The sequence below is a fragment of the Mirounga angustirostris genome, unplaced genomic scaffold (genome assembly GCF_029215605.1).
Source record: "Mirounga angustirostris isolate CCGP_5_RB_7025 unplaced genomic scaffold, mMirAng1.0.hap1 SCAF_3, whole genome shotgun sequence".
Classification (NCBI taxonomy): Eukaryota; Metazoa; Chordata; class Mammalia; order Carnivora; family Phocidae; genus Mirounga; species Mirounga angustirostris.
Genome location: NW_026991711.1, coordinates 54,933,980 through 54,961,111, shown reverse-complemented (window position 1 = coordinate 54,961,111; position 27,132 = coordinate 54,933,980). Strand labels below are relative to the sequence as shown.

The 27,132-nt window shown below is 37.9% G+C and overlaps 1 protein-coding gene across 1 annotated transcript in view; it reads right to left on the bottom strand.

Moving 5' to 3' along the window:
- GTF2F2 (general transcription factor IIF subunit 2) overlaps nt 1-27,132 on the bottom strand; it is a 148,429-nt gene that overhangs the window by 104,560 nt on the left and 16,737 nt on the right. Inside the window, exons 3-4 of the mRNA XM_045869481.2 lie at nt 20,050-20,068; nt 18,331-18,475 (exon numbers count right to left, since the gene is read on the bottom strand). Coding sequence (XP_045725437.1) covers nt 18,331-18,475; nt 20,050-20,068 — 164 coding nt within the window. The remainder of the gene's footprint in view (nt 1-18,330; nt 18,476-20,049; nt 20,069-27,132) is intronic.

Below are 27,132 nucleotides of genomic sequence, written 5' to 3'. Positions count from 1 at the left end.
AGGCAGAAAGAGGTGGCCATCTGTACATTAAGGAGCGAGACCTCAGAAGAAACCAAACATGCTGGCACCTTGATTTTAGACTTCCAGCCTCCAGAACATGGTGAGAAAACAAATTTGTTGTTTAAGCCACTCAGTCTGTCCTTGTTGTTATGGCAGCCTCAGCAAACTAATACAATGTGATTTAATACCTATAATTAACTTTTTTGAATCAACTAAGAGATCTGGTAGATGGATTTTTAGAAAAATGTGTTTTCTTCTTGTGCTTTGCTAATAAAAGTTTTATTGAAATATAATTTACATCTAAGAAAAGTACCCAAGTCATAAGTTTATAAGCTTTAATGAATTTTCACAAAGTGAACACATCCCTGTAACCATCACTCAGTTCAAAATACAGAACATTGGCAGCTGTGCTTTGATTCTGAATTCATGCATTCATTAAAGAATTTTCTATACAATCCCTTATATATACTGAGGAACCTTATTTCCCTCCTAATAATTGTTTATTTTAGCTTTCAAGCATAAGTCTGACAGTGCCACAACCACTATTATTTAGAAATACTGCAATATTAGAAATCCTAAACTTCTTAAGGACTAACATGTTTAAAATAAGCAAATCATGGTTCTAGCATTTTAAAATTTTACTTATTTTTCTTCTTAACACAGACTATGGTTATCTTTGTGAGACAGGCTGGTAAACTTACCATTATACAGGCTCCAATTAATTTTTCTTTCTCCCACTTAACATATTTTAATATTTTTTTCTGACAAGACTTAGAAGCAAGTAAAGGCTTTGGGGGAGGTGAATGTCAGCTGAATCAGTGATGCAGTTAATTTATGTGAATTACTTTTCATGAATTTTATAGTCTTGGAATGAAATGGTTTCTCACAAATGATAGTTTTTTCAGCTGAGGCACTGTGTATACAGAATATTTTCCCCTTCCAACTGTCTTCCTGAGTAAAGTATTCAGTGGAGAAGTTCTACTGCTTTGAAGCAGTTATTTCAAAAAGCTGGAAATAGAGAATCTGCATATATGAAAGATGGGAGGCTGAAGTGAGAGAAAGAATCAGAGGTGGCATCTAACAGCGCCTTCTTGAGATCGTAACAAGAGTTCATGGAGGCTCTGGGGACGTCCAAATGAACAGAGGGGCGGGGATGAGAGGTCATGTTTACCCAGTGAGACTGAGTCCCATTAGGGGGACTAATGAAAGCCTACTGAAGGCAGTAGCAGCACAGTCAGTCATACTGGATGGGAGCAGAGACGGGGGGAAGATGATGATGGGTCAATCAGAATGTAACAGGCAGCTGACTGAGATGGCAGTAGAAACAAGCAGTGACTAGGGGAGAGAAAGCAATGTCGGCAGTCACACAACCATGAAAAACACCAATGTGTTCTAAAACTACATCTTGGCTTCCTCTTCTAAATCTTCCTGAACCTCAGTCTTAGACTATTTGGGTCTATTAAAATATGCTTTATGTGCAGCGTCCCTAGGAATCACAGTAGGGTTTAAAACCATTTGGATGCAGACACATAGAAAGCTGAGGATCAAAGAACAAACATCAGTGCTCCCACAAAAATACATGTTTATAAGTGGTAGGTTGTGAAGTATGGCATTAAGTAACTTAATAAGAATTATGATACCACATTTGGTCCACAATTCTTTTAAAAGGTGGGGTATATGTCAAGGTTATCTCTATAAAGACATCATTTGCACTTTCTGAGTAAAGACAGAGCTACAGTTTACTACCTCTATCTTGGTTTGGATTCTTCCAGAAGCTGACTTTATAAAAAGGTTTTATAGTTCATGTAATTTATTTGTGAGATGATCCCAGGAAACTTTGGAAGAGGGCTGGGGAAAAGAGACAGGAAGAAGAAATGAGTTAATAAAGAGATGAGTTTAGAAAATTGGTACCAGCTACCTATCACTGTGGAAAACTGTTCTTGCTGCAGAGCTCTATAAGACATTGTAGGACATGTGCCCAGAGGGGACATGAGGGTTAAGGGAGCTAGGTATTTACCCACCAATTCCTGTCAGATACTGGTTGAGAGTGGTTCTCAGTGTGAGTGTTAATATCCTAGCACTTCTGACTTGTCCTTCAGGAGGGCAGAGTGGCTGGCAGCAGAGACAGAGCTCAGACAGCGACACAGATGTTGACATTTAGAAGCTGGCCTGCATGCACAGAAATGGCAAGGGCAGAAAGACTATGGGCAGACACTGAAAGCATCCATGGTATTTATGCCACAATCCCTAATCCATGGGATTGTCGGCAATGTCGGCAGTCACACAACCATGGGAGTCTGTTCCTAACTCGGGAATAAAAGAAAAATCCTTCATTTAGAGGCTGCAGAAAAAACTGCTCTAAATCACCAGGCATTTTCCTTTGCTGAACAGTATAGGTGTTCCTCTCAAGAAACTGTTTATGGTATGTAACAAGTTACATAGTAAGAAAAACCTACCAAATCCTCATAGGCAGTAAGGTTTCTGTAGTTATATAAAAGAAACCAAAACTGCGGGGCGCCTGCGTGGTGCAGTCGGTTAAGCAACCAACTCTTGGTTTTGGCTCAGGTCATGATCTCAGGGTCATAGGACTGAGCCCCACACTGGGCTCTGCACTCAGTGTGGAGTCGGCTGAAGCTTCTCTATCCCTCTCCCTCTGCCCCTCCCGCTCATGCATGTGCTTGCCCACTCGCTCTCTCACTCATTCTCTCTCAAATAAATATTAAAAAAAAAAAAGAAAGAAAGAAACAAGCTGTAAACAACTCTGCATAGTGTGTTGTTTTTCTGTATGAGCAGAGAAGGGTACAACTTCTAACCATAAAATATTCTCAAGACAAGACTCTTTTAGAGGGGAAGGGGGAAAATGTGAACACAGAATGTGTCTGTAGGGGTTTTTGCTCACTTCTTTTGGAATAGCTAATGATACAATATAAGCAAGGAACTGTGGACTGATACACATACACAGAGTTTTTTGGTTTTTTAAGATTTTTTAATTTATTTGACAGACACAGTGAGAGAGGGAACACAAGCAAGGGGAGTGGGAGTGGGAGAAGCAGGCTTCCCGCAGGGCAGGGAGCCCTATGCAGGGCTCGATCCCAGGACCCTGGGATCACGACCTGAGCTGAAGGCAGACGCTTAACGACTGAGCCACCCAGGCGCCCTACATAGACCTCTTAAAAAAATAATAATAATCAGCTGCATTTCTTTTCAAACACAGCAGTCTTGCAGAGCACGCTGGCTCTCTTAGTATTTCACCTCTAGACAGGCCACAGTTGTCTAGTTCTAGCATCTGGTAAGAACATGGAAGAATGAGTTTTTATTTCAGAACTTAAAAATGTTCATGAAGTTGTTTTGCATTAAAGACATAAACTGATCTGACTTTCAAGAGATTTTAAACTTAATCTCAGAGGTCTCTCTATCCTTCTTGCTCAATTTATTTTATTTTGCAAGTAAGAAATATTGTAAATTGAGGTTTGTATACAAACTGTATATAATGTCCCCACTGTTTATACTGACATATAGTGATACAGTCCCTATCATATTAACTATCTAAATTAATGAATATTTTTTATTCCATTCATCATATAAATTCTTATACCACCTGCTTTTATTTTATTGTTAACCTTTGTTTTAAAAGCCTTCTATTCTTTAGAGATTGGTCATATTGCATTAAAATTTTCTTCTTCATAAATGCATCCATTTACTAACTTTAACTATATACAATCTGAAAATAATCCAAATACATTCAGTAAACACATCTCAGGAACTCCCCCCATCAACAACGACACAGGTTAGACATCAGTGCCTCAGTACAGCTCTAGAAATGATTTCTTTTTTGTCTTTTTTTTTTTTTTAGTTGACACCCAATGTTCTGTCACTTCTTTATCAGCCAAATTCCTTAAACAGTTCTACAGAGGGTGCTCACGCCTTCATAGTAATATAAATGACTTGATGAATAGTATTTTCTCCAGTGGTACCTTTACAAGTGAACATTGTGAGCTGTGCAACTGCAAACCACTGTGATTTCAGATAGAACTGAACCATACATCAGAAGAGGGGAAAAAATCAAGGAACGCTGGAATTTGAGCAGGATAGCTCCCACTGACTAGATCTATGATGATACTGGAATTACTGGTTGTTTTTTTTTTTTTTAAGCCCTGCACTGGGCTCTGTGCTGAGCGAGGAGCCTGCTTAAGATTCCCTCTCCTCTGCTCCTCTCCCCGCTCCTTTCTTTCTCTCCTCTCTATAAATCTATCAATCAATCAGTCATCCTGTGGGATACAAAGGGCAGTGGCTGTGGTATAGCTGAAACAAGATTAACTGTACTACTTCTCTACTACTGTATATGCTTAAAAATTTTCCACAATGAGGGGCGCCTGGGTGGCTCAGTCGTTAAGCATCTGCCTTCAGCTCAGGTCATGATCCCAGGGTCCTGGGATCGAGCCCCGCATCGGGCTCCCTGCTCTGTGGGAAGCCTGTTTCTCCCTCTCCCACTCCCCCTGCTTGTGTTCCTTCTTTCACTGTGTCTCTGTCAAATAAATAAATAAAATCTTTAAAAAAAAAAAAATTTTTTTTCCACAATGAAAACTTAAAGAAAAAAATGGGGGTGGGTGAAGGGAAAAGAAATTTTATTTTTCTTTCCTGGTAAGCTTTCATTATTATTCTTTCTTTCCTTTTTTTTAGAGATGGGGAGAGGACAGAGGAGGGGGATAGAGGGGGAGGGAAAGAATCTTAAGCAGGCTCCATGCCCAGCACAGAGCCTGATGCTGGGCTCCATCTCACGACCCTGAGATCATGACCTGAGCTAAAATCAAGAGTTGGATGCTTAACTGACTGAGCCACCCAAGCAACCGTTTCCTGGTAAGCTTTTACGATTAATAGCCCTACAGATAATTCTGCTCTACTAATATACTAATATATAAGTGAGAAATCAGCCACATTTCAACTTTATATTGCTTTTTCTCTTTACTAATTATGAATTTTTAAGCTTAAAGAATTAAATCAAGCTTGAATTAAAGTGGATGAGGTAGGAGGAGACAAGCCATATCTTTCTTAAATGTAAGAACTTTTTCATGAGCAATAAAAAGCCATGTGTAAATCACCATATTTTTTTGCTCTAAGAGTTTTCTTCAGTCAGAACTTGTACAAAGAAAAATGTGCTTTTGTGATCATGGTAAACACCCCAAACTGTTTTAAAGAAGTAATGTGACAAACAGTGGCTAGTAAAAAAATATGGTACTTAAGAGTAGATATTTTTTAAAAATCCATATAAAGATAAAACCTCAAGGGTAGTCTCCTAAAAGCAAACAAATTTCTTCTGACACAATAAGAGAAGAAAAGCAGCAGGAGGAGAGGGAGAGGAGGAGGAGAAGAACAAAAACAATTACTGGGGAGGTAAACAGGTTTTGGTCACTCCTGTTGGCACCTTCAAAAAAACCCCGTTTATTTTATGACTTTAATATCACCAGTAGTTATATCAAATAGCTTGTCTGCTAAAAATAAAAATAGCTTCTCTTATATAAGACCATGGTTTCTCATTCTTGCACTCCTGACATTTTGGGCTGGGAAGTTCTTTGTTGTGAGGGGCTGTCCTGTGCACGTAGGATGTTCAGTGGCATTCCTGATCATTAGTTAGATGCCAGTAACAGTCAGCGGTGACAATCAAAAATGTCTCCAGAAGCTGCCAAAGTTGCCCCCAGGTAGGAACTGCTGCATATAAAGATACACACCTAGAAAGCAGCAGATTAAAAATATATTCATAATCTGCAGACAATGATTAGACAGATTATTTTTGTTTCTGCAAGGCAAATCCAATAGGGAATTTATGAAGGAACTGAGGTTTATAGTAGGTAAAACTATTTATCACTGTGATAAAAAAAACAAACAAACAGTGATACATAGCCTTATAGAGCCTGGGGAGGTAAAATGTAACAGGGCAATGATGGGGGAGGAGTGCAAATATGTATGAATAAAGTGAACTTAATATCTTTTTACATAAGTAGTTTGCTCTTAAACACTGAGAGCATGTTAAAAAACCTACCATAAATCCCTCAAACTGGGTGGTACATACAGGATTCCTTTTATTATTCTACTTCAGTGTTTGTGTAAAATCCAAAATAAAAAGTTAAATTTCTTCCGTTCTCTTTCTCCCTTTTTTTTTTTTTGATGCTGCCTTTTAATCACAAAACTGATCTTGCATTTACACTGAAAACAACTAATATGAGGATCAAGGGCACAAGCTTATAAGGTGCACGATGTTAGTCAAGTTATATCCTATGTAAACCCCATTTCTCTCATCAATAAAATAACAGTGGTACCTACACCTCACAGGTTCATTGCATGAAATAAATGAAATAATTCATGTAAAGTGCTCACCATAGTGAACAAAATATGTCTCAGTGGGTTACCTATTTCTGTTAGCTATCACTGCTTAATGATAAAAGATATAAATATTTACACCTCGATAAGATGTTCCTTCAATTCTTCCAAATCAAATAGCTACGAAAATATAAAATGACACTAGGCACTTTGTATCATGGTCAGTGTAATCAAGAATATAGTTCAAATGTAGGCTTCAAACTCATTTTGGTAGCCCTTCCTATTTGGTTATGATGTAGCTTTTTGTCAGCACTGGGTACCCTAAAAGTGGGACTAATGAGACTGTAGGGAAAGGGGCTGCTACTTTTTTTTTTCTTACATGGAAGCCTTCAGTACTCTATCCATGTTTATTTTTAAATATATATGTGACTTGCATCTTATTTCTACTGGACAGTACTTTTCTAAAAAATAAACTCTACCCCCAGCGTGGGACTCAAACTCACAACCTCAAGATCTAGAATCACATGCTCTACCGACTGAGCCAGCCAGGTGCCCCTCATATTCTTTATTTTGAAAATATGTATAAGGGGGTGCCTGGGTGGCTCAGTCATGATCCCAGGGTCCTGGGATGGAGTCCCATGTTGGGCTCTCTGCTCAGCAGGGAACCTGATTCTCCCTCTCCCTCTGCCTGCAGCTCCCTCTGCTTATGCGCGCTCACTCTCTCTGTCAAATAAATAAATAAAATGTTTAAAATAAAATGAAATAAAATAAAATAAGATAAAAACATGTATACGGGCACCTGGCTGGCTCAGTTGGTAGAGCATGCGACTCTTGATCTTGGGGTGGTGAGTTTGAGCCCCACACTGGGTGAGGCGCCTACTTAAAAAAATAAAAATTAAAAAAATATGAATTGCTTTTTAAAGTAATAAATTTTAAAGTCTCAGATTCTTTTTTCTGTAGGGAATTACTGTATTCGTACTATTACCATATCAACAGAATACAGTTTCAAGCAATAAAAGTATAAAGCCAACCAAGTAATGTGTCTTCTCTTTCTATAATGAGAGGCTGAGATAGAGAAAGAAAAATCAGCTACACTGCATTTTCTCCATTTTAAATTTTGATATAAGAATAACACACTTATGCTCAAAGAACTAGAGACAAAACCATGTCTCTGTGCAACAACCTTGGATGTGGTTTAAATAAAAAATGGCAATAAAGTTATTTGAAACAGACAAAGAAAATGACTTTCAAAAAATTAAGATAGTTTTAAATTAACATCGTTTCAAGACTTATTTTTTTTTTTTAAAGATTTTATTTATTTATTTGAGACAGAGAGAATGAGAAAGAGAGAGCACATGAGAGGGGGGAGGGTCAGAGGCAGAAGCAGGCTCCCTGCCGAGCAGGGAGCCCGATGCGGGACTCGATCCAGGGACTCCAGGATCATGACCTGAGCCGAAGGCAGTCACTTAACCAACTGAGCCACCCAGGCGCCCTCAAGACTTAGTTTTAATACCTCAAGTACTATACACTGTAAAATTGATTTTACCATGTTGTATTTGTTTTGTTAAGAAGCCAAGGTCTTCCTAAGATCTTAAGTATACATGAATCAAAACAAAGAACCAACTTTAAAGCCTGGAAGCTATAGAAAATCAAAAGGAAAAAAAGAGAAACCTGTTCGTACAGCCTATCAGTCCCTCCAGGTATAATAAAAACCTCCTAAGTTCTTCTCAACGGCTTTACAAAACCGAAAATTAGGTTTGATGATAAAAAATGAGCATCACAGAACTTTAGGAATAGGCAAGTAAAACATACAATAAAGATAAAAACTCGATGCTTTCTGATATCCTCCATAAAAATCACGAACAAGGATACAGAGAAGACAGAGGTCCAAAATAAAGTTAGTTATTTAGTAGAAATCACAACCCAAATCCAGTAGATTTTAGGCAATAAAATTTAAGTGGAATTTATGAATAACGGAACTGGAAATTTAGGTTACTTTAACAAATTCATAGCAATGACTAAAACTGACAAAAAGCCAAATGTGTAATACTCCTTGCATAAATTATAGATCAATTCTTCTGAAGAATAATACTATAAATATTATCTAACTCATATTCAAAACATTGACAGTGTGATTACCACAATACAGATATAGAAGAGACTACATTACCAAAATAAAAAATGCAGGGGTGGCAAGGCTAACACAAAATTTAAATGTCTTCTTTTATCCTTATACTTTTCACTGATCAATCAGTATTTCTCACATGGGATTGAATTTTTAAGTTTCTCATTCATAATTACTTTTGATCACATAATTTATACTAAATTCCAGGGAATAAAAAGAATTCACAGAGTAAAGAAACAAAAGAAACAACAACAAAGAAGCTTGTCAAGATATATGCTACACCAAAAAAAGCTCTATTCAATATATGCACTGAACTTTCCTAATTGCTACAAATTTGGATGACACTACTTAAACTATCTCTAAAGAATTTTGTTTTCTTCTAATACATACATAAGTCCTGGAGATCTAATACAGTACAGAGACCACAGACAACAAAACTCTACTGTAAATATTACACTTGCTGAGAGATTAGATTTCAAATGTTCTCAGTAATAGAGGACATGTTAATTATGTGACATGATAGAGGTGTTAGCTAATGCTACAATGGTGGTCATACTGCAGTATAAATGTATCACTTCAATATAATGTACACTTTCACTTATACAATGTTACATGTCAATTATATCTCAATTTTAAAAATTATCCTTATTTTCTATTTTCTCCTTTCTTTTTAAGTGATAATTTCTAAAATACATTATTGTGGGGTACTTGGGTGGCTCAGTCGGTAAAGTGTCTGCCTTCAGCTCGGGTCATGATCCCGGGGTCCCGGGATCGAGTCCTACATCGGGCTTCCTGCTAGGCGGGGAGTCTGCTTCTCCCTCTTCCGCTCCCCCTGCTCATGCTCTCTCTCTCAAATTAAAATAAAATCTTAAAAAAATAAATAAAATATATTATGTATCAAAAAATAGAATTTTGTTTTCTTCAGTAAAACTGTTAAGATTTTTGTTGTAAGCGACTGCAGAGTCTCACAATGAGTCACAATAATATGCACTAAACTCCAGGACAATGGTTACCTCTGGATAGGGAGATGGGATGGGACCAGGAAAAAGAAAATGGGATGTCAACTATACCTAAAACATTTTATATCCTTAAAAAAAAATATGGCAAATATCAACAGTTATGAAATACAGCTGTTACACACTAGTTATACTATTCTCTAGTTTATTATAGGTTTGAAATATGTCATTAAAAAAAAGTAAATCAGCCTTAATGAATTTAATTTGTGATTCCAAATCTAAATGTTATCCTTCAATTCAGACTTTTTCTTTTTCTCCTCACCTTCATCCCCAAATTATTAAATCTACAGTGTATACCAAACATGTAATTATGCATGCATACCTGAATATGAAAAGAATATAAACATGCCTTTTACTGTCTTTCTAGGCACTGAATAAAGGAACATTTTCCGCTATTAAACTTCAGAGAGTAGACCTGGCTCAGGCAGTTGGCAGAAATTTCAAAGCTGAACCAGCCACAAAACTTGGTGGCAGTTCAGGAAATACACAAAACACTAAAGTCATACATTTTTGCTTCAATCTGCTCTTCCTGAGAAGTATAAGATTGCCAGAAACTGGTATGATTCCAAATATTCAGTGGCATGGCCGTTACTCAAGAGTAAGCAAAAAATCTGGCTTCCTTACTCCTTCTACAGGGATTTTTGCACATAATGAGGAAGAGTGGAAAGCCTGGGGGCAGCCACACAAACTATGATTATCAGACTCAGGTATCTGGAAGATACTTTCTCAAAAATGAATGGAATAAGCCCAACCTTTCTTTTTCTTTCAAAGATTTTATTTATTTATTTGATAGAGACACAGCGAGAGAGGGAACACAAGCAGGGGGAGTGGGAGAGGGAGAAGCAGGCTTCCCACAGAGCAGGGAGCCCGATGTGGGACTCGATCCCAGGACCCTGGGATCATGACCTGAGCCGAAGGCAGACGCTTAACTGACTGAGCCACCCAGGCACCCCTAAGCTCAACCTTTCAGAAAAACAACCAAGAGTATTTGATGCCATTAATAAAATTTAACTTTCAAAATGAAAATCAGCAGTTTTGAAAAATGTATACCCACCATAAGCTTGACAGCTATCTGAACCTGAAGATGTTCTTATTCAATCAGTGATGTTAATGAATGCAAAATTTGGTATTATGTATCAACATGTGGAAGAAGTGCATAACTCAGTGAACCAACATTCTCTAAATGATGGACATATGATGTTACAAAACCATGCACAGGGAAAAGAGCCAAAGTACTAGATAAAACCTATGGATTTTTTTTTTTTTTAAAGATTTTATTTATTCATTTGAGAGAGAGAGAGAGAGAGACAGAGAGAGCACAAGCAGGCAGAGCAGCAGAGGGAGAGGGAGAGGCAGGCTCCCTGCTGAGCTGGGAGCCTGATATGGGACTCATTCCAGGACCTGGAGATCATGACCTGAGCCGAAGGCAGACGCTTAACCATCCGAGCCACCCAGGCGCACCCCCCCCTTTTTTAAGATTTTATTTGACAGAGAGAAAGAGAGCACAAGCAGGGGGAACCACAGGTAGAGGGAGAGGGAGAAGCAGACTCCCCACTGATCAGGGAGCCCGATTCAGGGCTCAATCCCAGGACCCTGGGATCAAGACCTGAGCAGAAGGCAGATGCCTAACAGACTGAGCCACCCAGGCACCCCAAAACCTATGGATTTCAGTGTAACAAAGTATAAAAAGTTTACTGATCTGGTTTCAAATTCTATACTGCAACAAACCTTTAAGAAACTACCCCTTATAGAATTTTGGTGTGATATCAAAAGAATACGCAAAATTATCCGAAAATTTCATTAATTACTCCTCCCTTTTGTAACTTCATATTTGTAAGAAGTCAGATTTTCTTCAGTTACTTCAACCAAAATTAATATACCAGTATATGCAGAAGTGGACAGGGGAATCCAACTTGTCTTTTTAAGCCAGACATTAATGTGATTTGCAAAATGCCACATTTCCCCGTAGTTCTTTCTTGAAAACAGGTTTTTTTCATAAAAATGTTACTTCCTGAAACCAAAAGTTCAAGAACCACTCTGCACTAAAGGGATACAAAATAATTCAAATAACTTGTAAATTGTAAACAATTTTGTTTACAATAAATTGTAAACAATTACAATAATAATAATTACAATAATTACAATACAAAATAATTACAATTACAATTATGATACATAAGGCTAAATAAAATCTGAGTCCCATTGCATGGTAATTAGTAATAAGCATATGGTGCAGATTTAAGCAACAGAACATAACTCATGTCTAAAGGCAATGATAGGAAAAAAAAAAAATTCAACAAAAGAAGAAACAGCTTGGGACGCCTGGGTGGTTCAGTCAGTTAAGCGTCTGCCTTCGGCTCAGGTCATGATCCTAGGGTCCTGGGATAGAGTCCCACATCGGGCTCCCTTTGCCTGCTGCTCCCCTTGCTTGTGCTCTCTCTCTCTAACAAATAAATAAATAAAATCTTTAAAAAAAAAAAAGAAGAAGAAGAAGAAACAGGTGTAGTTTGAACACTAAGAACCACATACACATCTAAGTAAAACTTAATTCAAACCTCTGCAAATTATACAACTAATATCCCATTCTCAACAAATGGGGGAAATGTATCAAGTTAATGTTTCCCACTAACAAAAATTCAACTTGAAATAAAAATACTACCTATATTTATCCTTCATTTACCATTCTTGCAGGATAATCCACACAAGACACATTATAAATTATACAGTATTTCCAACATGACTGGTATTTCAGCATCTTCAAAGAGCATTCCCACAGATACAAGTTTTCTTCAAATTCAAACTAACACATCTAAGACAAATAGGTGTTGGTATATGTTACCAAATTCAGGCTTGAAAGTAAATAAGGCAGGCCACCACCAAATAAATTCTCACATACTTCCAATTATCTCAGCTGCTAGAGTATCCAGGGAATAGGGCTTATTATAATGTGTACAGTGGTTAACCAACTGTTACAGGACACACTGCTGAACTACTCTGATTAGCAAAAAGAAAGTAAAGGAATCAACCGTGCCAAAATAAAAATATAACGAGCAAGAAATAAAGTGAGAAACAAAGAAGCCTGCTTCTCCCTCTCCCACTCCCCGCTTGTGCTCCTGCTCTCGCTATCTCTGTCAAATAAATAAAATCTTAAAAAAAAAAAAAAGTAAATCAGATCAAATCTCTATTCTGCTCAAAACCTCCAGTGGCTCCCCCTTTCGCTCAGAATAAAATCCCAAATCCTTCCGGGTTTACAAATCCCTTCATTATCTGCCACTGCCAACTCCCTTCCTCTCTAGCCTACTACTACTTATTCCTCTTCCTGTTGGCCCATCTATTCCACCCCACACTGACCTCCTTGCTATTCCTGGAATGTGCCAGGCTCGCTCCCACCTTAGGGCAAATGTGTTCCCTCTGCCTTGAAAACTCCTAGCTGGCTAACTAACTCCATATGGCTAAGTCATCTGAAGGAGTTCAAGGCTGTTCAAATACCATCTTCTCAATGGGCCCATGCTGACCGCACTGTTTAAACTTACAAGACCCTGGGTGCCCGGCTGGCTCAGTCGGTAGAGCATGCAACTCTTGATCTCAGGGGTTGAGAGTTGAAGCCCACGTTGGTTGAGTACAGAGCTTACTTAAAAATAAAATAAAATATTGAACTTGATAGCCCCACCTTCAACCCAGTACTCCTCATCCCATTTTCTGCTTTTCTCCCAGATAATTCACCACCTTCTAGACTGTGATACGATTTACTCATTACATTTATTATTTGTTGCTGTTTCCTCTTACTAAAATGTAAGCACAATGAAGTGGCTGGGATTTTGCTCACTAAAGTATCCCAAGTCTAAATAAAAGAGTCCTGCAAACAGTAGCTACAAATATCAGTTTGCTGAAAATGCTGCAGAGGGGTCAAAGATAATGAAAACTTAGAGCAAAAACGCCACTGTGGTTCTATCGGCTCTAATCCTGCCCATCTCCTCCAATATTGTCTAACTCAGTAATGGTCTCACCACTTACCAAGATGCTCAAGCCAAAAAAGCCTGGAAACCATTCTGGACTTCCCACTCACCCAATTCTCCCGATTAATTCATCACCAAAAACTGTCTACTATCTCTAGAACCGGATTCTCTTTTCCACTCCCACTGCACCAATTCAAATTTTTTCATCTCTAAACTAGGCTATCAAGTACACAACTGAGCTATTTTGCTTTGACGTAACCAGGACTATTTAATGGATTTTAGATAGATTATGACCAAGTATGACAGGCAGGAGAAAGCAAAGTGAAGAACAGGATATCTGAAGGCAAGAAACATGTATTTTATCTTTACTTTCTTTCCTCCTATTCAAGGCACGCTTACCTCAAGGTCCAGCTCAAATATTATCTCCACTTTTGAAGTTTTTCCCAGTTCTTGCAATTAAAGTACTCTTTTTTTCTTCTTTATACATAGCTCCATTAGAACACTTCCTGTAGTGAGTATTTTTTCCACAAAGCAGTTGCCCAGCTGAACAGAAGTCTAGTCTTATTTTTTTATTAAAGATTTTTATTTATTTATTTGAAAGAGAGAGAATGAGAGACAGCACAAGCAGGGGAAGGGGCAGAGCAAGAAGCAGACTTCCCACTGAGCACGGAGCCTGATAGGCTTGATCCCAGGACCCGGGACCATGACCCGAGCCAGAGGCCGACGCTCAACCAACTAAGCCACCCAGGCACTCCAAGGCACTAGTGCACCCAGGCACTAGTCTTACTCTAACACAGGACCTAGCATTGAAAATATCTGTTAAACAGATGAATGAACAACAACTTTTAGTCTAGAATTTGCAATTATAAAGAAAACCTAAGTTTGAACAAAGGTAGGGGTGTAAATTATTAAAAAAATCAAAGTTATTTAATTACCAATGGTAGATTAAAATACTAAACCAAAGACCCAAGGGGAAAAAAATAAAGACCAAATACATGAGGAATTTCTCCCTAGACAAGGGTAGAGAGATAAGGATACTAGCTAATAAAAATATTTAATAGGGAAATAGATTTAGAATTTCATAGAGAAATGTGGAGTAGAAAAAGGGCTAACCCCAAATAGTCCTTAAAAATAAAACATGTTCGGGCGCCTGGGTGGCTCAGTTGGTTGAGCAACTGCCTTCGGCTCAGGTCGTGATCCTGGAGTCCTGGGATCGAGTCCCGCATCGGGCTCCCTGCTCGGCGGGGAGTCTGCTTCTCCCTCTGACCCTCCCCCCTCTCATGCTCTATCTCATTCTCTCTCTCAAATAAATAAATAAAATCTTTAAAAAAATAAATGAATAAAATAAAAATAAAATAAAATAAAACATGCTCCCTCAGATAGGAATACTCAACTAGAAACAAACTGTGTTCATAAAACACTCATGAAATGCAGTTTTAAGGAGACAATGTAAAAGATATCATCAGTCCCTCTAATTCCATCCCCACAAAGATACTCTAATATGTAGAACTGAATCATTAGAAAAACTGGCTCAAGGGGACCTCTCAAAAACCAGCGAAATGTATATTAATAGAAGGAATAAAGTTATTAAAATTAAACTCAACACACTGAACAAATGAGGTTTTAACTCTTCTTACCAAATTCTACATTTTATAGACCTATGGACTATTAAAAAAAAATGAAGAGCCTAAAAAAGCAATTTTTTATAAGCTGGTACAGCTCTATGCTTGAGGGAAAACATAAAAATATTTAAGATAATGCCTGCTTTATGTATATTTCATTGTAAAATAAATGGCTTTACTCACTGTAAAATGGCTCAGTTATTCATACTTTGGCCAGTTCCTGATCAACCAAGTTAATACTAGAGTGTGGACTCTGAAGCTTTTTTGGGTCACAGACCCCTCTGAGTCTCCAATGAAAGCTACAGGCCTGTCCCACAGAAGAATATGCATACATATATATCTTTTCATTTTTTTTAAGTAGGCTCCACGCCCAGTGCAGGCCCAATACAAGGCTCAAACACACAACTGTGAGATCAAGCCCTGAGCTGAGATCAAGAGTGGGATGCTCAATAGACTGAGCCACCCAGGCAACCCTGTATCTAGCATTTTAAATATGTCATGCAGTCACCCAGCCTCTGCTGTCTACTCATGACTTCCTAGAGATTCAAAGAACTCAGCTGTGGTACTGAGATCTTGAAGATTAGAAATGGCAAATGACATAGTACTCCTCCGAAAAGGAAATAAACTGTTAATTACAACTCTACAGAGCTTTCTTCTCGGTCATCGAGGCAATCAAAAAACACCGAACATAAAAATCTCTACTGGCTGAAGTTCATCAAATGATATACACACAGATGAGCTAAAATGCACGCACATGCCTTAATAAACTTGAAACCTAAAGTGTTTAAAAATAAGATCTAATATAGGGGCACCTGGCTGGCTTAGTCAGTAGAGCATGCAACACTTGATCTTGGGGTCATGAGTTCAAGCCCCACATTGGGCCTACAGCTTACTTAAAAAAAAAAAAAATATATATATATATATATGCACACACACACATATACATGTGTACATATATCCATATATCTCTATATCTTAAAAAATGAGATCTGAAATTAATAACAGTAATAATAATAGTTATTGAGCATTTATTATGTAGAGTGCTATTCTGTTTTAAAAATTACTATTTATACATAAATGTAATTATTATTACATTTCACAAATAAGGAAAATTAAAGCACAGAAAGGTGCAAGGAGAGCCAAAGAAAAATGACATGAAACAGAAATGACAGAGATTAAGAAGCAAACAATTCCTTATAGTGTGCAGCATCTAACAGCAACTTAGATCTGCATTTGTACTACCAGAGTTCTACAAAGCAAGAACATATTGTCCAAACTCCAGAAAAAGGATGGCAATCTTGATCCTCTTCCATATCCCTGCCAAGGTAATCCTTATAATACCATATTCACTTTGGAGTATACTATAACCAGAAATGTGAACACAAAATGTTCAAAAAGAGCACAATACTAAAGGATTTATAAGATTAAAAATGGAAGATGAATTTTGAGGGTAAAAAAAATCTTACCTTTCTAAATCACTGTCCTTTGTATAATAAACCACGCGTTGGAAAAATCAGCAACTTAGTAAAATGTAAAAAAGCTCAAATAAGGTACCTTTCTCTGCAAAGATAGTTCAAACTTTGTTCAAGGCTCTGCCTCCTGTTTACTGTCTTGGTGCCATATGCCTCTTCTCCACGGACAACCACAAAAGTAGAGAAAACCTCACAAGTTCAATAGGTCTTACTGAATATTACCAATCACAAGACAAATTTGAGTCCTTGGATATACCTATGCTATGCCCTGCATAATGTGGCATACAATAAATATTTGTTGAATAGTTGAATCCTCTCCAAGAGAAAATGAATGTGTTTAACTTTTTCTACCTCCCATAATACTACACTACAAATTACTGTAGCATCAGGATAATGCAATAAAACAAAACTGTTACCTTAAACCACATGATAGAAAAGTTATAATTTACAATTTTGGTTTTTTAAAAAGATTTATTTATTTTATAGAGAAAAAGAGAGAGAGAGCAGGGGAAGGGGCAGAGGGAGAGAAGCCCCACCGCCACCAACGTGGGGCTCCATCTCACAACTCTGAGATCATGACCTGAGCCAAAACCAGCCAGGAGTTTGATGCTCACACAACTGAGCCACCCAGGCGCCCCTATAGTTACCATTTTGTTACGTTCTATGTCGGGGGGGGGGGGGGGAGACCGATTTATTTTTTAGATCAGTTTTTACAGCTCCTGGTAATCTAAGACACCACAAAAGATTTATCTGAACATATTTTTTTAAAAACAGTAACATTCTTAACATACTATAATTTCTTACAGCTTTCTTTGTAATGTTTAATGAAGATACATAATCACAAATCATTTTCGTTAGACAACCAATAAACTTAAAAAAAATTTTATGGTTATTTATTTATTTGAAACAGAGAGAACAAGAGACAGACAGAGAGCAAGCACAAGCAGGGGGAATGGCAGGCAGGGGAGAAGCAGGCTCCCCGCTGAGCAAGGAGCCCAATGCGGGGCTCCATCCCAGGACCCTGGGATCATGACCCAAACCAAAGGCAGCTGCTTAACCAACTGAGCCACCCAGGCACCCCTGAACTTTTAAAATTAGATATGAGAAATTAGCTCCATTAAAATGAGTTGCTCTGCTGTGTTAATAGTAATATTCTAAATTCAGGTAAGATAAAAATCAAATAACAATGAAAATAAACATAGATGTACGCTGCAAAAAAGCTTCCTCTGTATTTAATGCACAAACTGAAACATCTGCTTCTGATTTATTGAACTGGTAAAATATCTGAGAGCAAACACACAAAATTTACAAACTATACTTAACACAGAGCTTCTTGGAAGTCAAAACCAAAATACATTACAAATAGTTCATCTCTCTGCACTAAAAATGCCCTCTTAGTATCAAAACCCACAAAAGCAAAAATTCAGGCTAACATATTCCCTAATATTAAGCAGTATTCTTTTTTTAAGCACAACTTATAATTGCTGAATATCAATTTACCAAAACAGGCAAGTATGACCTTATCTTGGCAAAACTCACAATACTGTTTCTTCAACATCCTAGGAGACAGCTTGATGCACCACACTCTTCCATCTGCTTTGTTCTATTTCTTCATGCCCCAAATGGAAACTAAACTCTTCGAGTAATAGCCAAAATTTCATTAATCACAGGAAAGTACTTAGAGAAATAAGTAGCATGATATGAACAGAGGTAGACAGAACAACAGGTAGAGCAGCCTTGGTAATGACCTCAAAATATATGTTGAGACAGAACATCTATACAACAGGTACGGGAATCATATTAAATAATTCTATTCCCACTTACCTGATGAACTCTCAGTAAAGACTGTTAATGTCTGTCCTCCAACACTTTGTAAGACAAACGGATGTTCTCTAGGAGTGCTGACTGAAGCTGGTTTTCCACCAATATCGTGAATATTTGCAAGATCCTCATTCAAAGTAAATGACACCTAACAGACACATTAACAAGAGCTTATTACAACTGACTTATGTACTCAAAGTATCTTTCACAGAAATTCTGATTAAATCAAATACTTCTTTAAAAATGTGAATCTTCGTTTCTAGACATTTTATTAAACATTTACCTAAAACTTTATTTTTAAAAATCCTTAATACTTAGTCATAAAAAGAGAATCTGGGGCACCTGGGGGGAGTCAGTTAAGCATCTAACTCTTGGTTTGGGCTCAGGTCGTGATCTCAGGGTTGTGAGATCAAGCCCCACGTCAGGCTCCGTGCTCAGCGTAGAGTCTGCTTAAGACTCTCTCTGCTCCTCCCCACCCCAAATAAAATAAATAAATCTTAGAGAGAGAATATATTCCCATTTGTCAGAATAATGGGTGGGACTAATCTACCATTATAAAGATAGGAGACAGCTTTTCAATGTTTTCTCTGGTTTATGGCTGAAGAAATTCTATTTCCAAAACAGAAATAATTTTTTTTCCCTAAGGTCTGTGATTTCAAGGGATCATGTCTTGTTACATTTATATCCTTATGAATACATATACTTAAATATATAACAAATACAAATAAATATACAGCAAAATGCCTGGCACAACGAAGGAAAACAGTATTTGCTGAATAAGTGAGTATTTTAAGAGTATTAAAAAAGCAATTGTACTTAAAGGGTGAAAAAATGAGCTATTAACTAAGAATGCTTAAACACTCCCATAAGCAGAAAATATATTTCTTTTTTTAGGTTTTAATGACTACTGTAGGAGTACATGGTGCTGTTTCATTTTTGAATATTTTAACAAATACAACTAAATATTTATTTATATTTTTTTAAAGATTTTATTTACTTGACAGAGAGAGACATAGTGAGAGAGGGAACACAAGCAGGGGGAGTGGGAGAGGGAGAAGCAGGCTTCCCGCTGGGCAGGGAGCCCAATGCAGGGCTCGATCCCAGGACCCTGGGATCATGACCTGAGCAGAAGGCAGACGCTTAACCGACTGAGCCACCCAGGCACCCCACAACTAAATATTTATAAAGATAATGCAACACTGAGGTTTAGAATAAAAACACATACTAGCAGTTGTTCTTTCAAAATGATTTTTACTATATACTAGATCTCCCCAAAGGAACATCACATTTTACATCAAAAGATTTATAAACATAAAATACTAATATCCCAACCACATAGGAAAGATTATGAAGCATTTGTTAAATATTTCTCTACTATGTGATAGGTACCACAATTATGTCCTGGACTTAATGGGTCAAAACCTAAAGCCCTGAAAAATCCAGACCAAATGCCTTTGCCACGCTGAAATAATGTTAAAGTATTAAAGAGATAAGCAACAGTACCGAGAGGGGATAGTTTAGGTCAAAGCAGAAAAATGCTAAGAATGAACAACTAAAAAGAAGTCCATTCATTCACACAATGCTGTTATGTGCTCCTCACCCTCAGCCACTAGTTTGATGTGGAGTTTTCCAGAATGCAAACACCACCTTCTCTTTACTATTACTAATACATAGTAAAATAATCTCATGTTTTAAATAAAATTTCCACAGAAATAATCTCACCTCAGTCCTTCCTTGATTCCTACAAAAGAAAGGAAAAATTTTTATTTAGATTTCATGTTTTCTTCAGATGTACACTAAGAACTAAAAGGAGTAACACTACATCATATTTACATAAAATAAGACATTTACATAGATCAACTAATATTTACCCTTGGCTCTCCTCAACTAACCTACTCATAAATCATGTAGTAAAAACAAAAGTCACTTTAATCCCATGTGTAGATATTATGAGTTTGTATCACTTAACACTATTACAACCTGCCTAATATTTTAACCAAGTAATGATCTCATTACAATTCTTATCTTTATTTCTACACCCTATGTAATAGCCTAATTTAAAAAAATATATTACATATCTACTATAAGCAAAGTACTGAGTGTAAGATCTCTGTCCTCCACCAGAAGATATAAAAATTACATCCATAACGATAAGAGATACATTTTAACTAATTTTAAATTAAGAGAACCCAATGTGCCAGGATCAGATAGGACCCCATTTTTTCCATTTTAAGAGTTGAGAGAAAACCCGAGGTAAGTCTTGAAGGGTACTGGGATTTCAATAGGCTGAGACGGGAATATAATATCAGAAGTATCAGCTGAGCAAAGCCACAAAGAGTCTGATCATGAAAATGTAGTCACATTTGGTTGGGAGAATACAAACTAAGGAATAGTGGGAGATAAACTAGGAAGGAGAACTAAAGCTAGACCATGGAGTATCTTGAATATCATAGTACAGAGCATGGACTTATTAATTCTCAAGCAATGGAGAGCCACAAGTATCATTTGGAAAAAAAAAAAAAAAGTGTACGAAACTTGCACCAGAAAATATATATAAAATGGATATGAAGACCAGTTAGAATACTAATGTTTCTCCATAACACCAGGCTGAGTTCCAACCTGCCTTCATTCAGTGGCTCAACCACTCATTCTATCATTAAGTGTCTACTCTACAACCATTAGGCATTGTGCCAAGTGCACGGTACAGTATGAACACAGGTCTTTATCCTCAAGAAGGACCTAATTTAACAAAAAAAGATCCAATCCATAAACAACATAAACTGGATAATAACTTTATGACAGAGGTACAACATACTGTCATGAAAATGCAGATGAGAAAGCTAGCAAAGATTAACTGAATGAGGGATGAGGTCAACAACGTGGAGGCATTACAGGTTAAGAGAGCACACAAGCAGGGGGAGCGGCAGGCAGAGGGAGAAGCAGCCTCCTTGCTGAGCAGGGAGGCCGATGCCGGGCTCGATCCCAGGACTCTGGCACCATGACCTGAGTTGAAGGCAGACGCTTAACCAACTGAGCCACCCAGGCATCCCTAGCACATTCTTTCTAACATCAGTGAATGGCAGGCAGGAGTCAAGTGGTAAAGAGCCTCTTAGGCCAGACTAAGGAGTCCAGAATCTTAAACAGAATTATTCCTGGCAGGACTTCTCAGTCCTTCACTTATTAAAATGCAATGTTGATTCTCTCTTTGTTGGGGAAGTACCTAGAACAGAAGTGAAGAAATTCTAAGATTTCCTATAAAAATATGCATTTCCAGCTTCTCTCAAAAGACTGGAAGATTTGGCAGCAATGCCCTCCCCTACCCCCGAATTCAGCATGACAACAATCCCTTTGACATGCACAGTCCAATGAATTCTCACTGTAGTCCCTTCCCTATCACTCCTGGACCTGGTTTCTAGAGGCATTTAGTTTAGCTACCTTTCATAGGTGCTGCAGTCAAAACAAGGGCGAAGATGCAGAGAAGGCACTTGCAGAATGTGTACTGAATTGGAATGAGGCTAATGTAAAAACCCACATAAAAAGTAATGAAGGCTTGGGCGCCTGGGTGGCTCAGTTGGTTAGGCGACTGCCTTCAGCTCAGGTCATGATCCTGGAGTCCCGGGATCGAGTCCCGCATCGGGCTCCCTGCTCAACGGGGAGTCTGCTTCTCCCTCTGACCCTCCTCCCTCTCATGCTGTCTGTCTCTCATTCTCTCTGTCTCAGATAAATAAATAAAATCTTTCCAGGATCATGACCTGAGCCGAAGGCAGTCGCCTAACCAACTGAGCCACCCAGGTGCCCTAAATAAATAAAATCTTTAAAAAAAAAAAAGTAATGAAGGCTTGAACCTGGTAATGGTAGAATGGAAGGAGGAGGACTGTGTGGCAGGGTATCAGCTGTCAGAATGGACAGAAGCGGAAATGACTGCAAGGAGGCAGCAAGGGGGAAAGGACTGTTTAAAGATCATGCTGACATTTCCAGTCTGGGGGACTTGAAAATCACCCAGATGCAATTAGGGAACACAGGAGGGGATGACAACTTTATTTTCATATATTTATTTATAACATCATCTTAGCTGGAATGATAAGACATTGACAAACTCTGGATGAGTTCATTTTCCAGAATAAAAACTAGTCCTTGAAGACTTAAAACTTATCTTAAAAGGATTACATACTCTTTTGTCTTGGTGTATAAATGTATGAAGTATACATGACTTTTTGTTGTTCAATATTACCAATAAAATATATCCTCTTCATGATGACCTGTGGTTAAAATTATAAACATCAACTATTGTAGAACACAGTAGTATCCTCAGAAATGAATGAAGCAAACATGTAGCTCATCCTTTTCACTGAAAGCCTCAGAAGGCTGTGCCATTAGTTCCTCCTTCATTACCCTGGGTCCATTTCTCAATACTCCACAGCTATTTCTTTAGACTCCAGCCCCATTCCTCTTGCCTTTTTAAAAAATTAATCATTTGTCTTTCCTTTTTGTTATTTTTAAATACTTCATAGACTTGACACCAATGGCAGGAGACTTTTCACTATCACTGATCACCAATAAAACACCTCTTTTTCCAAGGTAAGAAAATCAATATCAAGTCTTTTAACTGTGCTCCAGGATTTTTTTAAAATTTTTTATTTAAATTCAATTTAATTAACATATACTGTATTATTAGCTTCAGAGGTAGAATTCACTGATTCATCAGTTGCATAGAACACCCGGTGCTTATTACTTCAAGTGCCCTCATTTTTTTTTTTTTTAAGTTTTATTTAAGTACTTTTACACCCAATGTGGTGCTTGAACTCACAACCCCTGAGATCAAGAGTCACATGTTCTTCCAACTGAGCCAGCCAGGCATACCTGGATTTGTTTGTGTTTTGTTTTTAATTCCTATTCATTCATCCGCTTCTTGAACAATTCAGCTCAAAAATCATTAGGTGAAGCCAAGCAAGGTAGGTATCTGCAGACCGGGTCGAGTAAGGTAAGCACAGCCCAAATGGGATGGAAAGCAAGTACGTGGGGCAAGGTGTCTGAGCCCAGGAGGGTAAGGAGGGCATCCCCACAAAGGAATGGCTCAACAAGAACTGTGTTAGAACGTAGCAGGGTCAGGACATCCACATGGGAAGAAAACCAGAAGCATGCTGTTGGGAGTCCTAGACGGGTAAGTAGGCATGCATATGAGGTCCGGAGGGCATGACAATCTGAATGTGTTGAGGACAGCATCCCTGTGGAGGAGACTGCAAAGGCAGCTGCCTAATGGGGGATGCTATAGCCCAAGCCAGGTGCGGAGGGCGTTCATACACTGGTGGGGAAGACGGGGGTCTAACCAAATAAGAACAGAGGCCCAAACAAATAAGTGAATATATTTTAAATATAACAGGAACCAGTCCAAACATGAAAAGGGAGAAAACTGGAAACATTCAATGGTGTTGGACTAGAACTGGATATCGGTATAAATTTATTATTTGCAAAATATATAAATATATAAATTAATATAGATGTAAATGTGTATGTGTACATATACTCCCTAACTCTGCTCCCGGAAAGGGTCTGGGAGCAACAATGAGCACTGTGGTATCCAGATTTTAGTTTCTAAATATCATTCTCCTCTAGAAAGAAGTCGGATCCATAGAAAAATGCGTGACTTCAGGCTCAGACAGAAATATACAAGATGAGTCTAAACCTTTCTTCTATGACAAAAAAAGTTAAGTGCTCAAAGAATGACAAAGACAGGTCAGAAGGCCACAGGACTTACACTATTGAACTGTACACTGAGAAAAGGGTTAAGATGGTAAATTTTATATGTGTTTTTACCACAATAAAGAAAAAAAGGGAATGGGAACCAGCTTAGGAGAAGCTTCCAATGTCTATATTTTGGACAATTTGAACATGAGAATAAATGATGATAGTAACAAATTGTGACCCATTAACTAAAACTGGAATCCATGAATTCATACGAAAAAAATAATAAAGTGGAAAACTTGATGAGGAATGGAATATTTACACAGTCTCAAAGTACCGCCTGACAGAATACTTATTAATTACAAAGAAGAGTAAATTTACAGTGAAAAAACATAGAAGACTCTCCTTAATCAAGTGATCAAAGTTACCACCAGTAATGGGACAAAATGAAAACATGCAAAGCTTACTAGAATACAGTAAGAACCCAGCTTCACCTTCATTGATATTCTTGCCAAAGATGCATAACTCCAATCTAATCATGAAGAAACATCAAACTCAAATTTCCATAAAATAATGGAGAGTGTTGATACTTACACAGTATATAAGTCAAGGAAAGACTTCCAAATGTTCTAGATTTAAGGAAACTAAGAGACCTGACAACAGAATACAATTCAAGATTGTGCACTGGATCCTTTTGCTGTAAAACAGTATGGAGACAACTAGCAAACCTTGAATATAGTCTGAGGATTAGGTAGTACTATTTGATGTTAGTCCACTGATTTGGAGGGATGTGCTGTGATTATGTAGGAGAATATCCTTTTTGTAGTAAAAAAGAAAAAAAAAAGCCCTTTATACTGTTCTTCTAACTCTTCTGTAGCTTGAGACTGTTTTAAAATAAAAGTATTAAATAATTTCAAAATGTGCCCAGGTTACTTCATTATTCCCTTACTAAGGTTCTGAGAATATTACTGATTTTTCTCTATAACAATGCTGAAATGAATATCCTCAATCTTCGATCACTAACTTATTACTTCCATGAGGTAAGTTCCATGAAAGTGCTGGGTCAAGAACATGAATATGTTATTATTAATATTTCTAGCCTTCTCATTATCCCAGTCCCACTCTGCTGGATGAGTTTGTCTGCGTCTTTCTATAAGGGCAGCACCAAGAACTGAACAAACTACATTGTGAGCTAACTGGCAGAGAAAACAGTGGGATTATTATTCTGTTTTGTTCTGAGCAGTAATGTGTGTGTGAGTACATGTGACTGTGTTATGTATATATATGTATGTACGCATATGTATGTTGCCAGGCTGGTCTTCACAAAGTTTGCGCTGACTTAAACTCATCAGTATAAGATTGTTCTAAATTTAGTCAATTTTATAACAGAAAAATTATATCTCATTTTTTGTTTGCATATTTATTATGATCTTGAATGTTACATGTGTTTAGAAATAAAGCTAGATATTAAGTCTCTGAGAAAAGCCTTACTAGTACCGACTGCATGATTGTCAGTAAAATATAGCATATATAAAGCATTTCAAAAACTGAAGTTTTCTGAGGCAGGATGGTGATGCAGGAAGGTTTTTTTTTGTTTTGGGTTTTTTTTAAGATTTTATTTATTTATTTGAGAGAAAGGAGAGAGAGAGGGCATGAGCAGGGGGGAGGGACAGAGGAAGAAGCAGCAGCAGATTCCCTGCTGAGCAGGGAGCCCGCCACGGGGCTCAAACCCAGAACCCCTGAGATAACCGACTGAGCCACCCAGGTGCCCCAGAAGGCTGGTTTTAAAACTTACACAACCTAGGGGAGTGTGGGGGGGAACCCAGAAAACTGAAACAACCTAAAGCAAAACTATAAGCTAACTAAAATGCAGTACACATTAGATATCCAAAGGGATAAAAATAATTCAAGTACAATGGTTTAGAAACATCACATAAGCTGCCTAAGAAAAATGGCCCAAAACCAGCTGTTAAAAAAGGCTAGAGTCAGGCGCCTGGGTGGCTCAGTCGTTAAGCGTCTGCCTTCGGCTTAGGTCATGATCCCAGGGTCCTGGGATCGAGCCCCGCATCGGGCTCCCTGCTCAGCGGGAAGCCTGCTTCTCCCTCTCCCACTGCCCCTGCTTGTGTTCCCCCTCTCACTGTGTCTCTCTCTGTCAAATAAATAAATAAAATCTTTAAAAAAAAAAAAAAAAGGCTAGAGTCTCCTTTTTTCAGGTGGAAACAGAACCAAATTTGGGGAGAGCTGCACTCCCAGCTGCATGTTTTCTCCCCTCCCTCTGCCTCTCCCAATTCCTCTACTCCACAGTCCTGTCTCTGCCAGAATGAACCACCACACCACATAGATCTTCCTAGCTTTGGGCCACCTGCACAGCAAGCTGCTGCTGCTTATCTTTGGGAGATGTGCCAGGGAAGGGAGGCCCATCTCCAAACCACATCAAACACAATGCTGGGCCAATGGTCTACACTGTGTAGTATGTGGCATGACTGTAGGTGAACACTACAGAACATTTTATATGCATTGAACCCACGAGGTATTAATACCACCTCCTTTTAATAGATGAGGAAACAGAGAGGGGAAGTAACACCTAAAATCACATAGCTAGTAAGTGACAAGGTCTGGACAAGTCCAGAGCTGAGTAACTCCTGAGTCCATACTCATAACCAGTATGCCACACTAGCTTTTAAAAACCTTAGCTGTTTTCATATTTTACCCAAATATACATTTTTTACCACACAGGTAATATATAAACTGGTTAATCTGCCTCTAAGAATCAATAGTTAATTATGTATTTCCTAGCCTTAAAAATATTTGAAGATGGTTTCACCTGGTGTTCCTTAAATCTTCTCTCAACAGCCATAGTACCTTCAAATATTCCTCATAGGACACTGAGCTTTTTAGTTTTCTCATTATCCTAGTCTCACTCTACTAAAGGAACTTATTTGTCCATGTCTTTAGGTACAGCACTAAGAACTGAACATAATGTTTTCACCATACACTAACTGGCAAAAAAAAAAGAGTGGGATTATCATCCCACTTCATTCTAAACAACAAACATCTATTAATGGAGTCTTTTGTTTATAGCCACATAACCCTGATGATTCATATTTAGCTTGAAATCAACTA